At 39.9% G+C, this 14596-nt stretch overlaps 1 protein-coding gene across 1 annotated transcript in view; it reads right to left on the bottom strand.

Annotated features, from left to right (window-relative positions):
* Positions 1-14288, bottom strand: part of LOC104813306 (nuclear-pore anchor) — a 14945-nt gene extending 657 nt beyond the window's left edge. The window contains exons 1-47 of the mRNA XM_010540872.2: positions 13845-14288; positions 13515-13760; positions 13122-13250; positions 12939-13031; positions 12800-12865; positions 12325-12414; positions 12137-12214; positions 11748-11851; positions 11477-11597; positions 11294-11386; positions 11028-11076; positions 10433-10536; positions 10282-10350; positions 9947-10087; positions 9740-9844; positions 9553-9666; positions 9375-9453; positions 8999-9042; positions 8802-8875; positions 8177-8279; positions 7953-8087; positions 7784-7882; positions 7673-7714; positions 7519-7572; positions 7231-7410; positions 6751-6795; positions 6549-6599; positions 6367-6450; positions 6219-6293; positions 5936-6120; positions 5751-5853; positions 5289-5405; positions 4930-5022; positions 4487-4645; positions 4315-4368; positions 4032-4145; positions 3805-3882; positions 3535-3684; positions 3392-3463; positions 2535-2690; positions 2365-2460; positions 2165-2243; positions 1986-2059; positions 1739-1888; positions 1467-1580; positions 1203-1377; positions 14-1107 (exon numbers count right to left, since the gene is read on the bottom strand). Of these exons, the coding sequence (XP_010539174.1) occupies positions 14-1107; positions 1203-1377; positions 1467-1580; positions 1739-1888; positions 1986-2059; positions 2165-2243; positions 2365-2460; positions 2535-2690; positions 3392-3463; positions 3535-3684; positions 3805-3882; positions 4032-4145; positions 4315-4368; positions 4487-4645; positions 4930-5022; positions 5289-5405; positions 5751-5853; positions 5936-6120; positions 6219-6293; positions 6367-6450; positions 6549-6599; positions 6751-6795; positions 7231-7410; positions 7519-7572; positions 7673-7714; positions 7784-7882; positions 7953-8087; positions 8177-8279; positions 8802-8875; positions 8999-9042; positions 9375-9453; positions 9553-9666; positions 9740-9844; positions 9947-10087; positions 10282-10350; positions 10433-10536; positions 11028-11076; positions 11294-11386; positions 11477-11597; positions 11748-11851; positions 12137-12214; positions 12325-12414; positions 12800-12865; positions 12939-13031; positions 13122-13250; positions 13515-13760; positions 13845-14153 (6039 nt within the window). The 5' untranslated portion in view covers positions 14154-14288. The remainder of the gene's footprint in view (positions 1-13; positions 1108-1202; positions 1378-1466; positions 1581-1738; positions 1889-1985; positions 2060-2164; positions 2244-2364; positions 2461-2534; positions 2691-3391; positions 3464-3534; positions 3685-3804; positions 3883-4031; positions 4146-4314; positions 4369-4486; positions 4646-4929; positions 5023-5288; positions 5406-5750; positions 5854-5935; positions 6121-6218; positions 6294-6366; positions 6451-6548; positions 6600-6750; positions 6796-7230; positions 7411-7518; positions 7573-7672; positions 7715-7783; positions 7883-7952; positions 8088-8176; positions 8280-8801; positions 8876-8998; positions 9043-9374; positions 9454-9552; positions 9667-9739; positions 9845-9946; positions 10088-10281; positions 10351-10432; positions 10537-11027; positions 11077-11293; positions 11387-11476; positions 11598-11747; positions 11852-12136; positions 12215-12324; positions 12415-12799; positions 12866-12938; positions 13032-13121; positions 13251-13514; positions 13761-13844) is intronic.
* Between the last annotated feature and the right edge of the window lie 308 nt (positions 14289-14596).

Below are 14596 nucleotides of genomic sequence, written 5' to 3'. Positions count from 1 at the left end.
CGATGGCGTCAGCCGTGGGCGTTGTCGAGGCTGTGGGGGTCACAGAAGAGGTTGCGGGCATCGTGACTTCTGGTGTGGGGTCATTCTCGGCCGCATGTTGATCGTTACCATCGCCAGACTTATCAGAGCCTTCGGCTGCAGCAGCAGTGAGATCTTCAGTTCCGTCGCCTTCACCGTTCTTCTCGTCAATTAATGGGTCCAGAGTCGCTTCCCCTTCTTCCACTGATGAGTCGATCCTAGCAGGCGACTGTGTGGGGGTAGCCAGAATCTCGGGCTGCAGTTCCCCGATTTCAGGGCTCCTGATCATGCCCGATATATCAGCGGCAGCTCCTTCAGGATCAGCTGCTGCATCTCCGTCGAGCTCTCCCTCTTCCTTCTCGGAATCCATCTCTGTCATAAGATCTTGGTTGTCTTGCTCGGTCTCAATCTGGTCTTTTGACCCTTCTTCCACAGATGCATCTGCCTCGGGCAGGTTTTCTTCTGCCATTTCGCCAGCATCATCCTGCAATTCAGCTTCATTATCTTGCTGCAGCTCCCCGGGTTCCTCCGTTTTCTCCTCACCCGTTTCGGCTTCTATATCTTCCCTTTCACCATCATTCTCAGCAGCGTCTAAGGACTCATCCACTGCTGGTTCGGCCGCAAGGCTTTCGCCCTGAACAACGGAAGATTGCCCCTCGCCACTCTCGGTCTGTATCTCTGATACTTTCGACTTCTTCGACACAGGCGGTGCAATCTCGGAACTGGTTTCTCCATGAGCCGTAATCTCGTGAGGCTCAGAGGCCAATGATTCCGCCTGCCGCTTGCAAGCATGGGTTTGGGTTGGAGCAACAGAAACATTTGCTTGGCTTTCGATTTCACTGGATGATGGTTGTTTGCCTTCGTCCCCGGGTATTTCAGCTTCTGACATCTCTACATCGCCCTGAGGTTCCTTGGGTTTGACAAGTTGGGGACGAACAATTTTCCTACCCGGTCTTCGGAGCTCAGTGCCCGGTCTAGGCAAAGTTATCCTCTTCTCTCTGTTATCCGATGCTTTCGGAGGCTGGCTAGATCCCATGGGAGCTGCTGAAGGTGTTGCAGGAGAGGCCTTCACGACAGTCGAAGGCTCAGCTGTTCCAACAAGGTTCGAATTCTCGCACATAAGCCAGAGATCGAAAGGCGTAAAAAAGAATAAAACGATCGGAGAGTTTAAAAGTTCTAGTTACCAGTGGCAGAAGAGCCCTGCGAAGGATCTGCTACTGAATCGGTAGGTTTTGCGCTGACTTGGAAATTGACGATAATAGAATGTGCTACACTTTCAAAGTAATCTACTGCTGACATAAAGGCAGTAGCTTGGTCACTCAATATGCTTCCAGATAGAACCTGGACGGCAGAAGTACCCTACATAAAAATAAAACATGATGTGAGCAATAAAAAAAACACATTGTATTGTTAAGTCACCACGAAATGGTGGAAGAAAGACTTGTTACCTCGGGAAGACTGCCTTCTGCTTGTTTCAATTTCTCTAATTCTTCTGACAGACGAGTGAGTGCGGACTGATACCTCTCAAGCTTTACAAGCTCATCTTCTACTTTTTTCTTCTCCTGAAAAAAAAAAAAACAGACGGGGAAAATATTAACGGACAGGTATTAACTAATACTTTTGCCACAAAAAAAAGCAGCAGCAGCAGCAATGTGGTTAGCAAAAATTTTCTCCGACTATTTGAATTGTCATAAGGGTTATGACAAGCAATGATGCAGACCTTTTTAACTTTTGTCAAGGAGTCCTCAACTATCTTCTCAACAGACTTGCGTTCGGCTTTTTCTTTCGTTAACTCATCATCCTTCTTCTTCATTTCATCGTCCCTGTGCTTGAGCTTTTCTTTCAGCTTGTCGACATAATTATCCAAAATCTGTAGCAAGCAAAAGCCATTTACGCTGTTGGGATCGCATAAACTCACATAAAGCCACAAGAAGCGACTGACAAAACAAGTATGAATCCACTAGAACCTGAATCTTCTGTTCTTTTTCCTCTTTCTCCTTCATGACCTGCTCAACCGTGGCATCACTTGCAGTTCTTTTATCTGTTTTTCGGTAGTAGCCGCACAAAACAAATGAGCACCCAAAAAATAAAATTTATCCAGTCGGAGCGTGGATAGAATTTAAAAAGAGAAAAAAAAAAAGATTACTTTGCTTAATTTCTTCCAGTTGCTTAGAAAGAGTTTGGTTTTCTTTGCTCATGTCCTCTTTTTCTTTTTCTAATTTTTTCTGCAGGGCAATAAAAGAACTCGCCATGTTAAGGGAAAACGACAGCGAACAGAGTCAATGGTTGATAAGGCACCATTTGAAATAAAAAAACTCATAAAACAAGAAAGAGATATATAGAAACCTTGGCCACAGCAAAGCTTCTCCTGTACTTCTCATAGTCTGCTTTCTGCTTATTAAAATCTGCTTTGAGCTTGTCAATCTCTGACTGCAAGCTAGCCTGAATGAAAGTAAACAGAGGATAAATATCTATGTGATAACAAAAGGGATAATGTAGCAAATATGACAGTATACCTGTGCCTGCTGAGCATCATTTAACCGCTTCTCCCTCTCATTTAGTTCCGTTTTGTAATTTGATAGCTCCTGCTCCAATTGCGAAATTCTGCTCTGCTTTTCCAACAGAAGCTTCTTGACATCTTCTATCTGAGCATCTCTTGCTTTCAGTTTCTCCTAATAAGGAAGTAGACACCATAGCGCCAGAAGAGTGTGAAACAGAGAAAAGCCTGAAATCTATGAGGGACACTGACAATCTGAATTTAATGCATCACGATAAGCATCCACATCACCATTCTTCTAATAGTTCGCCAGAACAAATCAGCCAATAAGATGATTATGATTCACAATCTCAGCATCTCACGCACAGGGTAATTCATTCCTTACAGAACATGTGAACCTTTTGGGAGCTCAACACGTTGCATCGCCCTTCTGAGCGCTGCTTAATTTGTGAAGATGGCACATACATACACAATGTCCATCAATTTGGAATTATATATTCATATAAGAACCTCCTTCGACTACTAAAACCCTCTAGATTGCTTCTAAATTGTATTTTGTTGACAGTAATACAAATAATAATTCCCGAAATCAAGCTTCTTTACAGATATACAATCTACCCAAAAAAGAAAACTTTCTATTTCTGCCCCAAGCATTGAATAATAGAGCAACCGATTATCAATAGGTGGTGACCTCAAGACTGCAGCTAATCACCATCAGCTAACCAAGTTACCAACTGGTGCCTTTGAATTGTAAATTCAGCCAGGCGAGACAAATCTCATACACCAACTTGGACATTTATCATTCTGCCCAACCTTTACACAACAAAATCTGGGTGCTAATGAAATTTCCACGGCCCGAAAATCTTATTGACATACCTCCAGTTGTCGCACTTCATCCTTGAGGCGATTGTAATCAGCCACGTCAATGTTTTTGAATGTCTCCCGCAACTTCACAAAGCAAACATACATTGTAAGTATGCGCCAATGAAACATGACCAAGAAAAACTTAAATGACTTGCCTCATCAGCCCTCTTTTCTTGAAGATCTTTCTCCGTCCTTAGCCTCTCCATCTCTTTCGCAAACGAATCCAACTCTGTCTGTCTTTGCCTCAATAGGTTCTCCAAGTTTTCACATTCCATCCTAGCCTTTTGAGCTACCTCACGCATTCTCTGAAGTTTCAAACAAGATCAATAAGTTTTCTCAGGAATGGTTAACCGCATTGGATAAAAGAGAGGAGGTCTGCCAACTTAGAATAAACATAAGAAACTTGCAGTGGTTTCATTACGCACCTGGCATTCCTCAAAATTGTGTTTGTTTTCCTCTCTGAGTTGCATGTTGCTTTCACGAAGCAAGTTCATCTCTTTGACCTGCAAGAGACCCACAAAGCCAGCCAATGCAAACAGTTCAATTCTAAGTGGACCTATCAGCAGAACAATTGAAATAGATGAAATGATGATCCTGACAAAGAAGGATACTCTGTTAATATGGTAACAGATCCAACCATAATCATCTTTACCTGAAGCTGAAGAGATTTGATTTCTTCCTCGGTCAATAATGATGCCCTTGAACTGGCCCTCTCAGAATTAAGTGATGCCTGTGCAGATTCTGCCATCTTTGTTGCACTCTCAAGCTGGGCAACCACAAGATGAAGATAAAAGCACAGTACGTCAAAGTGTAGCAAAAGATGCAAGTAAAGACAAGCCACTCCCTTTTATGGGTGTGCGCAGGAGGCTTTTATTTGTGTGTTTAAGCAGAAAGACAGTGATGAAATATTAAGATACAATAAAAAAGCAACTCACTTGAGATTGAAGTCGCAGTTTTTCTTGTTTCAGTAAAGAGATCTCTGTTTCTGCCTGTTAAAGTCAAGTCTCAGTGAGATGGAAAATGAGGATGCGGAAGCAATGGACTCAATCAAAAGTGCATGACAAGGAATCCAGCATAGAAAAGCAAATATAGAAAAAAGTTTCTTACTATTTCCTTTGTCCTGCGTAAATAATTAATGACACTTTGCAAACCAGCATCACCAAGCTGATCAGAATCACTGGTTCCGGAAGAAGTTTTCCCAGCACGGACATCCTTCTCAGCTGAATGAATATGCATAGCCTCAAGTCGATTGTGGAGTAATTTATTCTGAAGGCAGAGAAAGATAAGATGAGTGATCCTTAGAACTGAGAACGAAGAGCAATTCAAACCCTCCACAGATACACTTCCTGATGCAACATAAAAACTTGATACAGAGCCTTATTCAGCAATCACTATTAGGGATTGTCCCAAATTATTAGAACGGGAATAAAGCACACTAAGTTATAAAAATAAAATAAACAGTTAGACAATAAGTCCCGGATTCAGTGTGCAGAAATGGCTGGACTGCTGAAAGAGAAGCAAAAGAGAAAAAGCCACAGAACTTAAACCACCTGTTCGTTGAGTTCATGATACTTCTTCTCAGCAAGATTCTTTTGCTCCTCCAGCATTGATTTCTCAGCATCCCACTTGGCCTTAAGCTCAGACTGGAAAAAGATCAAAACAAATTGAAGTGGTGTACCTTTAATAAGCACCAAATGACATCAATGGACCATGCTAAGAAGAAAGCAAAAAAGGCCAGAGTCAAAAGAAATAAAACAAGGAATGTTATTCTAGGAAAAAGTCGCAAAAATTAAGGTTTCTCCCAATTTCGCAATACAAAAACTAACAGACCACAGATGAAATGGAACATTTCCAGGAGTAGTTGGGACAACAGGTAAGTGAAGTTTCCGCTTGAGAATTTAGAAGGTACATTTTCAGTTTCTTGTGCATCAGCCAATTTACGTAATTCAGATGCCTCATCTTGAAGGGTTGCCAAAGCTTGTGATGTTTTTGTCAACTCTTGAATGGTTTCAGACTGCAGAATGACCTGTGTTGAAAAAAGTGAGAGGTGATTCAAATTTACCTCTAAAAAGAAAAAAGAAAGCAGTCTGCAAACGAACAACAATTGCACACAAAGTAATAAAAAAAAAGCTAACAACATATAAAAGCATTTTGTGACATGTACAATCTCATACAGAATGTCACTAATGCATATGAAATCTGTCAATATCCCAATATTTCTCAAATTGAATATGAAAGGAAGGTAAAATGATTCACCAGAAATCTGACGGACGAGAAAAACCACATCAGCATCTCAGGCAATATCATGATAGTCAACACATCTCTGAGACAGTGCTGCAGTGGTACTCTCAAAAGAAATGATCAAACAAACCTGTCTTTCATAATTCCCCTGAGCTGCCCGCCATTTCTCATGCTCCCGCTCCAAGCCATCCTTTAGAGCAGAAATTTGAACTTCCATGGCTCCAATTTGAGAACTGTTCATGATTGCATGACATCAATCACCAGAAAAGTTTATCAAACTGGATACACACAAAAAGGGATAATAAAAAAAACTACCTCTTAACTAAGCATTCTTCTTTCAGACATGCAATTTCAGCTGATGCAGATGCAAGAGCTTCTTCTTTTCCAACAGCTGCAGAGGTTACTTCCTCAGATTTTCGGATACACTCATTTTCAAGCTCAGATACTCTCTCCTTAAGTGAAAGAACCTCAGTTTCCAACGATTTCTGCAGCTTTTCAGCCTACAACAAACGTTAGGTGAAACAACCTTGGCAACAGATATAATTTTATCAGAGTTAGCCTCCCCAAAGGGTTCTTAGCCAAAAGGAATCTACAATACCTCAAGTTTGAAGTTCTCATGAGCAGATTCCATCTGCTTTAATGCAGCTTCATTCACCTGGGCTATGTTCTTGTACTGCAAAGCGTTATATATGGTCAGCTCCTTGTTGTAACAGGATAATGAAAAATGATGCCAAATGGGAGAGTACCTGAAGCATGTGACTTTTGTTAGCTTCGGCTTCTTCCTTAAACTTTTCTATTTCTTCCTTAGCCATGCCCAATTCCACAGAAATCTGGAGCAAATGACAACAAAAACTAAAAGTTTAGAACAAACTTCATATAGACAAGTGGTTATTTGCTAGACAACTTTTGTAACAAGGCAGTCACAGACCTCATTGTTTGAAAGTGAGGGAGTTCCACTGCTGTTGGCCACATCAAGACCCTAAAATGTGGAAAAGAAATAATATGAAAACAGAGACAGTATAGGCAATAATTACAGGGAAAACAAAAGGTTACCTCCCTGACTCCAGATAGGAGTATGTCGGTCAAGACAAGTACAGTTTGACAGAAGCAAGAAGAATCAAAACGTTTACCTTAGCGTCTGAAGATCTGATCTTCTGTAAATCCAAAAGTCGGGCCTATTTTCAAAGATTAAAGAGATCATTTTATCAATGCTACTGATAGCTTGCTTCAGCAAACCAAAAATATGCACTGTAATTATCCAATATAAATCAAGTATGGGGTGGACAGTGGCTAATAAACCTATAGGCTCCCAACTCTTACAAGCTAGATTTTTGTAGCAATTGCTTTGACTATTATGGAATGGTTCATATCAATTAGTCTCAGATCCAAACCCCACACAAAGGCCAATGTCCCAGGACAAGCAACATAGAAAGACCAACCGTGGAAGGGGCAACCCAGAGAGACTACAGTGGGCAATCTGAAGTGGACACTGGATAAACATGAACATCCATGGTGTCGTGAGCAGATATGAACCCATGTAAATCTATGGGTTTGGCGTAGGGCTTTTAAAGCAGAAGGTATAAGAAAAGGTCATATAGATTTAGAACTACCTCAGCCACAGAAGCCCTTGACTCGGCCGCTGATAACGTCTTCAAGGTGTTAGCTAACTCTTTCCTCGTTTCTTCTACTTGCTTTGCAGCATTTTTCCGAGTTTGCTCAAGATCTGAAGAAAGATTCCGAGCATTATTCTTTTCTTCTTGTAGTTCCCTCTTAGCTTCAGCCCATTCTCTCTGCAAAAATCCCAATGAAAAGGATACAACCAGTTGAGTTTCACACTTCTTCAAGAAAATGAAACACAAAAGTGACATCAAACAAAGTCATAATAATCAAAGGATAACCTCGGTTTGCTTGATATACTCTTCTTGTTTCCTTCTCTCATTAGCTCTCGCTTCCTGAGTTCAAATGTCAAATACCAATTTATAACAAAAAAATTCGAAGATAAATATTCCAAGAGAAAATTCAGCAAAGTACAGTAAAGAGCGGTCTTGCTACCTCACGAACTTCCTCTGCACTCTGAATAGTGTCCAAACTAGCCTGTGGAACAATATATTAGCTAAAAAAATCATAACTAAAGATAGCAATTGCAGTTGTCAAACTTTTAACCTGTAGGCGATAAACTCTCTCTGATAAAGCACGAACTTCATCACACGCTCTCCTTTCAGCATTTGATAAAATCTCCTTTTCTTGTTTTAGAAAAGAAACCTATTGGAAAGATGCCAATCAGTATAACAGCGAGATAATTATTAACTAGACAAATGTGATTTGATTTAACCTCCATAGAAAATTTCCTAGAAAGCTCCTCTGTTGCATTCACAGACTCTGAACTCTCACGCAACTTCTGTTGGTAGCCAACTATCAGCTGCGAGAACTCTATGTTTCTTGCCAAGATGTTGTTCATTTCTTCTCTCTAGCATAAAGAGACGAATAGGATGAAAAACATTGAACAAAGCCCAATCTGCGCCAATAATTCACAGCACAAACTAGAAACATAGCTACCTGGTGCTCAACCTCTTTCATGATACCCTCAAGTTTTTCCCTAGCAAAATTTGCCTCCATGGCCAACTTATCCCGTTCAGACCTTATAGCTATTATCTCACTCCTAAGACAAAGATACAAATATGAAAACAATTCACTTGAATAACAGAGATTTAACAGCAAGAATAAGACAAAAAACAGTAACGGATTGTTGAAAGTTTCACCACATGAAACTTATTTAGAACAGGAGCCTTTGTGATGCAAACATATACTTGTGTAAATACTACGGTTTACAGTAACTAATCTTCACATGCAGACACGTTTCCAATCTGGATTTTAATAAAACCGTGCTTCTGAGAAGTACATAGACATTCTCTTCTTGTTATATGCTGGATAGTGACACAATCCATGTTAAGTTGAGATATGAAATATGAAAAATAAATGAAGAAGACCAAAATAGTTCAGAAATGATATCTCCACATACCCAACTCGTCCCACATAATATACTATGCAGTTAGGAAACTCACAAACACTATGAAGAAAGGCAGCACCCACATTTAAGTATACAAACGCGTGTACTTAGGAAATACAGAAATTGAAAAGGGAATTCTGAGGAACTTAAAAGCCACATAAAGACCAAACTTACCTTGCCTTTGCCAAGTCCTCTTCGAGAGAATTGGCCCGTTCAGAAGCTTTCTCTTGGGCTTTTCTAGTAGCTTCCTAGAGAATGCAATCCACTCAGCAAGATTATTCTCAAAACAGATAGTCTGGTATGTACAGCATCTGGAACCCACATCCCCCTGTTGAAAAAAAGGACAGAGAGAACAGAATGGCCAGTTCTACCTGTGAATTTTCAAGCAGATGTAACAAGTCCGTCCTTCCTTGAACTGTGACAATAAAATTACATTTCTATCAGCGAGTAGAAAGCTACAAAACCAATCCGAAAATGTGCTTTGACTTATGAGCAAGCAATACAAAAGGCTATTGAAGAGATGCTTCGCTATTTAGTTGCATGAAGCTGGAAGAGGAAAGTTCCAGCAAAGACATGACGATGCACAATAAGCTCAGACTGTGTTTCCAAAAATTATAAACTGACTTTTCATTAACTAACAAATATGAGAGAAAAACTGACTTTCCGTCTCCAATTGTTTAGTCAATAATGGACGTTTACAGGAACCTTTAGTTCATTAACAAAAAAAATAAAGCAAAGAGGCAGAACCTTGGGGCACACCAGCAGGATGGGAATAAGAAGAATGGAGCTTCTGTTCCTCTTCGTATAATCGTTTATACATTGCAACCTGCCAAGAAAGAAGAAAATGCATGAGATATAATCAGCAAAAGAGAAATACAACAAAATTTTGACTAGTGCTAACAGTTGTATGATTTGAAAGGCTTACAGAAGTGTGTAGCGATTCAATCATCCGCCCTTGCTCCTCCGCTCTCTCTAAGACAGCAGCAACCTTAGAAGCAGCTTCGTCCATCTTCCTCTTGAGGTCTAGCTCAAATGCTTCCTGATATTCAACACTTTAATACAGTACCACACCTTAAAAAAGCAAACACTTGGCTCAAAAAAATTATCTGTACCTTTAGCTCCATCTCCCTACCCTCAATCTGCTCAGAGAGACTACGAACAAGATTCCTGAGCTTCACATTTTGTTCTACTAATCCATTTATATCTTTGAATGTTAACTGAAATCCAAGACAACCAGAATGCAAACATCAGTTATCTGTAATCAATCTTACCAGTAATTATTTCACACCTGGACTTACGATGAACGATAACAAACTTACAAGATGCTCCGAAATTATTTTATCCGCATCAGACTCCATATCCATTTCAACATCAGAAAGCACAGGATCATCTGCTTCATCATCCCTGGCAGATCCACAACGAAGTTGGATGTCCCGACACTCCCTAAGCAAAATCGTAACCTACAAATGTGTGGTCAACAAATATTGCATGATTAACTGATTGGTCAACCAACCAATTATCAGAAAAGGGGGCAATCTATGAGCGCCTATACACTTAACACCACAAATAATGTTAGGAAGGAACCAGAAAACAGTAAAAGATGATGACAAAATCAGAACCTGACATAAAGCAGCGGAAGAAATTCTCAAATTACCTGCTTCTGTAAGTCAGATACATCTTTCTGAGCCAAAGTGTTTTCTCGTTCACGCCTCCTCAAGTCAGTCTAGCAATGAATTAAATGCATAAAGAAATGCATGAACAAAGTTGAAAACCACTAAAGTGATGAGCTAAAACTAAGCCAATACCTTTAGCTCCAGTATAATCTTCTCAAAATTTGATTGTTCAGATACAGAATCCTGAAGTTTCTGATTGACTAGAGAGTAAGCTTCAACCATCCTCTCATACTCAACTGGAAAACAGATATGAAAGTGCATTAAGTGTAGGTTTAAAGATCATGAATCTTTAACGAGATAAAAGGAAATTATTAGCAAATTAGACAGAACATCTCTGAAAGAAAGCAGTAAATAGCTCCCCAAGCACAAAGCTAACTGCAAACAGAAACAATAAACCACAAAAGAGACTCACAGCCAGAACAAAACACCAGGATGTTAAGAAGTTAAGTGGCTCTTGTATAAATAGAATTTAAGAGAATACCATAGACTGCTCATACATGCTATAATGCTACGCCTAAGCACCACAGTAACCAGTTTTGCAAGTTAAGCCGCAAGAAATAAAACAGAATCTGATACACTGGTCTTAGATTCTATAAATCACAAGTAAGAATTACAGATAACCAATTCTTTAAAACAAAAAAACAAAAAGCAAAATATCAAAAGTTGGGATAGGTAGGTCACGCCTGTAAGAAATGTTACTCCTACCCCTGATTGCTTTAGAACATACCTCTTTCCTCTTGAATGACTCCTGCTTTCTCTTCTAATTCAAATAGGACCTACGAAAAAATAAATTTTAAAATCTATTTTAAAGCACCTAAGAAAGTAAAAGTTTAAAAAGAGTAAAAAATTAGCACAAGAAAAAAAAAGCTACAGTATGAGAATCTCAGAAGAGAAAAAAGGAAAGAAATATGCTATACTTGAATCCTGAGGGAATCAGATACAAAAAAAAATATAGGAAGTAGAAGATATTAGCCAAGGTCCAGTAGGTCATACCCTTTGTAGTACCGATTCAGCTTCCTTCCTACCCAATTGTTCATGCCGTAGAGCATCAATAGCCTCTTGATATTTCTCATAAATTTTTGCCAGCTGAATGATACAAAAGATCAAAACAAAAAAAAAAATTAAAAACAACAGAGGTAAGCGACAACAAATTTGGCTGTCACTATATTAACTCACACTCCATCCATCGCGTAAGAGTGAAGCTGCTAGTGCTGTTCCAGAAACCCCCGCAGGTAACTTCGGAACTATCATCTGGCTCTCCTCAATCATGTCCCTAGTATCAGAATCATCAACCCGTCTACAACAAAGATATTTAGAGAAAAGTATGAGAATTCAGCAATAATACTGAAGAGGGTCCGTAGGGATTACAAAATTACAATGTCTAGACCCTGTCTTGTCAGAAAAGCAAAAAGCATTGAACGTTCATGTCTCCAGTTAGATTACATACCTCGCCAAACTGCTGAAGGGGAGCAAATTCAACTCATTTGCCTTCCTAGTTTTCTCGATTTCTGCTTCACACTTTTCAACTTTTTGTTTGAGGTCGTCATACTCCTGTAATTGCAGATAAGATGAAGGAAAGAACGATCAAATTAGGAAAAAATTAAACAAAATGCAGCTGATGAGACCATATAAGAAAACAACAGTAATCACTGAAAGCACTTCCCACTAAAATAATTGACAATAGATATTCTTGATAAAGCCACTGCCATGGACCTGAGAGATATCTTGTTTTGAGGTCAAGGGCAATACTAACACCGAGTCGATAAATATGGCTTAAAGGAGACAGATATAAGAACAGAAATCGCAAACGAGGAAAAATAACATGGCACTACATACCTTCTCTAGTTGTTTTCTTGCAGATAGTTCTTTCTCTAGTCTCTCTTTGTAATCACTGTCCACTTGGTTCAAGCGCGTCTACACAGTCACGACTTCAAACTCAGAACAAACTTCATTTCCCAAGAAAACAAGGGAGAACAAATATTGCATATATTTTAATTCCTACTTGAAAGAAAATGAAAACTTACCTCGAGAGCCTTAATGACACCCTCGAGCTCTCCAGCCTTTCTAGACCATTCCTCTGAGCTTTCTTTGTACAGCTCAACAAGCTTATTTGCCTAATTGGTCAACAAATTAAGACAAGCTAGAAGTATGCCCAACTCCAAAAGGCCAACCAATAGTTATAGACTATACACTCATAAGATCTCCAATCATCCAAGATTCATGGACCAAGAAAGATGAAACAATGCTCATCAACACTAGGTTACAGATTGGGACACTTAAAACATATTTCCATATTTCCTTTTTCCCTGCACTGCATCTTTGACACACAGGGAACGGAGTCAAAAATTTATAATGACCAATTCCAAATACTCACAAACACAAGCCCCGAATGTGTTGAATTCTGCTTTCTCAAGAAGCTCAGTTAAGAGTTTTAAAAAATCAAGAACTCGAAGCAGGCAAAAGAGAATTTATGAAGCACATAGAACAAAAAAGACTCACGGTGAAAAGTTCAGCATTGTATTGCTCTTCAGTGACCGACGCTGCGTCTTTGCATGAGCTGAGTTCCTTTGCATGAGAAGAAAACACTGGTAAATATGCACATGTAGACAAGAGAAGATAAAGACATAACTATACATACCTCTTGCAAAGATGTAATCTTTGATTCGAGCTCTCTCAACCGATCCTTATGCCAGTTTAACGAACCAGAACATTCATTATATTTTTTCTCAACCTGACACAGCAAGGAACAATGCGAAGTAAAAGTTACACAAGTGACGCAAAATAAAATAAATATACGTATGAACTGGGATAAAAGTCTCACCTCTGCAAGTTTTGCTGACATTTCAGCCTCGAGATCAGAATGCCTTCTACGTAGATCAGAGTAACTATCAACCTTGGTTGCCAACTCTTCATCAAGCCATTTGTTATGCCTTTCAATAAGTTCTTTCTCCTGTTTCCATCAAAACCCACAAGCCATAAACGTCAAAAAGATTAACACATTACTAGTCATTCATAAGGAGAGATAGAGAACAAACGAGTGGATAGATATAGAAAATAGGGTTCAAGAAAATAAAACCAATGGAACCCAGACAAATATGGTAGCTCGGCCTATAGGAAAACCTCAATGGATGCTGATATAAGCTTCCCAATTCTAAACCACAGCACAACCAAATCCAAAGAGCTAAAATTAGTTTTGGAAGATAGGATCAATAACCTGAGAAAGACGACTACACGTAACTTGAGAACGTGCCAGTTCTGCTTCAGCTTCAGCCAAACGAGCCTCCTTAACCGCACAAACATCAGTCAGCTTGACAATTTTGTCCAAATAACTCTTGATGGTTGAATTCTTCTCGCTGATCTCTGCATCTTTTTGCTCCAACAGCTCCATCAGCTGCCTCTTAGACTTATGCAGCTCAGACATCTCTGTGTTCAGCCTCTCTATCTCCCCATCTCTCTCAATCTGCGTCAAAAAATGAATTTAGCCGACAAACTCAAAACCCCAAAAAAAAATACCCAGAGAAAAACCGGAAACTGTAGAAATCACCGATTGGAGGTGAAGCTGGTGCTTCTGCGCCTGCGCCTGAGCGAGTTCAGCGAGTCGATCATCAATGGCGGACTGAAGCTGGGCGTTCTGAGATTCAAGCGACGAGAAGTCCTGAGAGAGCGAGAGGTACTTCTGCTCGAGCAAGGAGCAAGTCTGCTCCGCTGTGATGGACGCCGCATCGGCCTTGGCACGGACGCTCTCGAGTTCGGCGTACACCTTCCGAATGAACTCATCGGCTTTTGCCGCCACTACCGTCGCGGCGTCGCTAGACAGCCGCGACAGTTCGTCATCGGGCATGAACAGGGGCATATCGGAACCCTAATTCCGGAAATGACGACCACGATATGCGAAGTACAGATTTGAATTTCAATCGAGAAACTTCTGAGAGATTCGAAATTTCCCCAACGAGTCACTCGAGGAAAGCCAAAGGGCCGAGAGGAAAACTTTTCGAACGACGATGAATGATTCTTGTAAAACCCCAGGCATGGAGACTAATATAAACGGTGCCGTTTTACATTTGGGCCTAAACGGGCCTTTATTGGGCTTTTTTTCCAAAATAAATATAAAGATGCCGCTTTCAAATTGGTCCGTCTTAGAAGTTTGGGCCTTTTTCTAACCTCGTTGATTTGATGAAAGGAAATCCCAACCATTTCGTGGCTTGGAGTTCATATTTATTTCTAAGTTTTTTGGTGAAATATTTATTCATTTTATTTATTTCTAAGTTTTCGGTGACCAATTCTAAGATGCTTTAA

The sequence above is a fragment of the Tarenaya hassleriana genome, unplaced genomic scaffold (assembly GCF_000463585.1).
Source record: "Tarenaya hassleriana unplaced genomic scaffold, ASM46358v1 Cleome2, whole genome shotgun sequence".
Taxonomy (NCBI): domain Eukaryota; kingdom Viridiplantae; phylum Streptophyta; class Magnoliopsida; order Brassicales; family Cleomaceae; genus Tarenaya; species Tarenaya hassleriana.
This window is presented reverse-complemented; position numbering and strand designations above follow the sequence as displayed.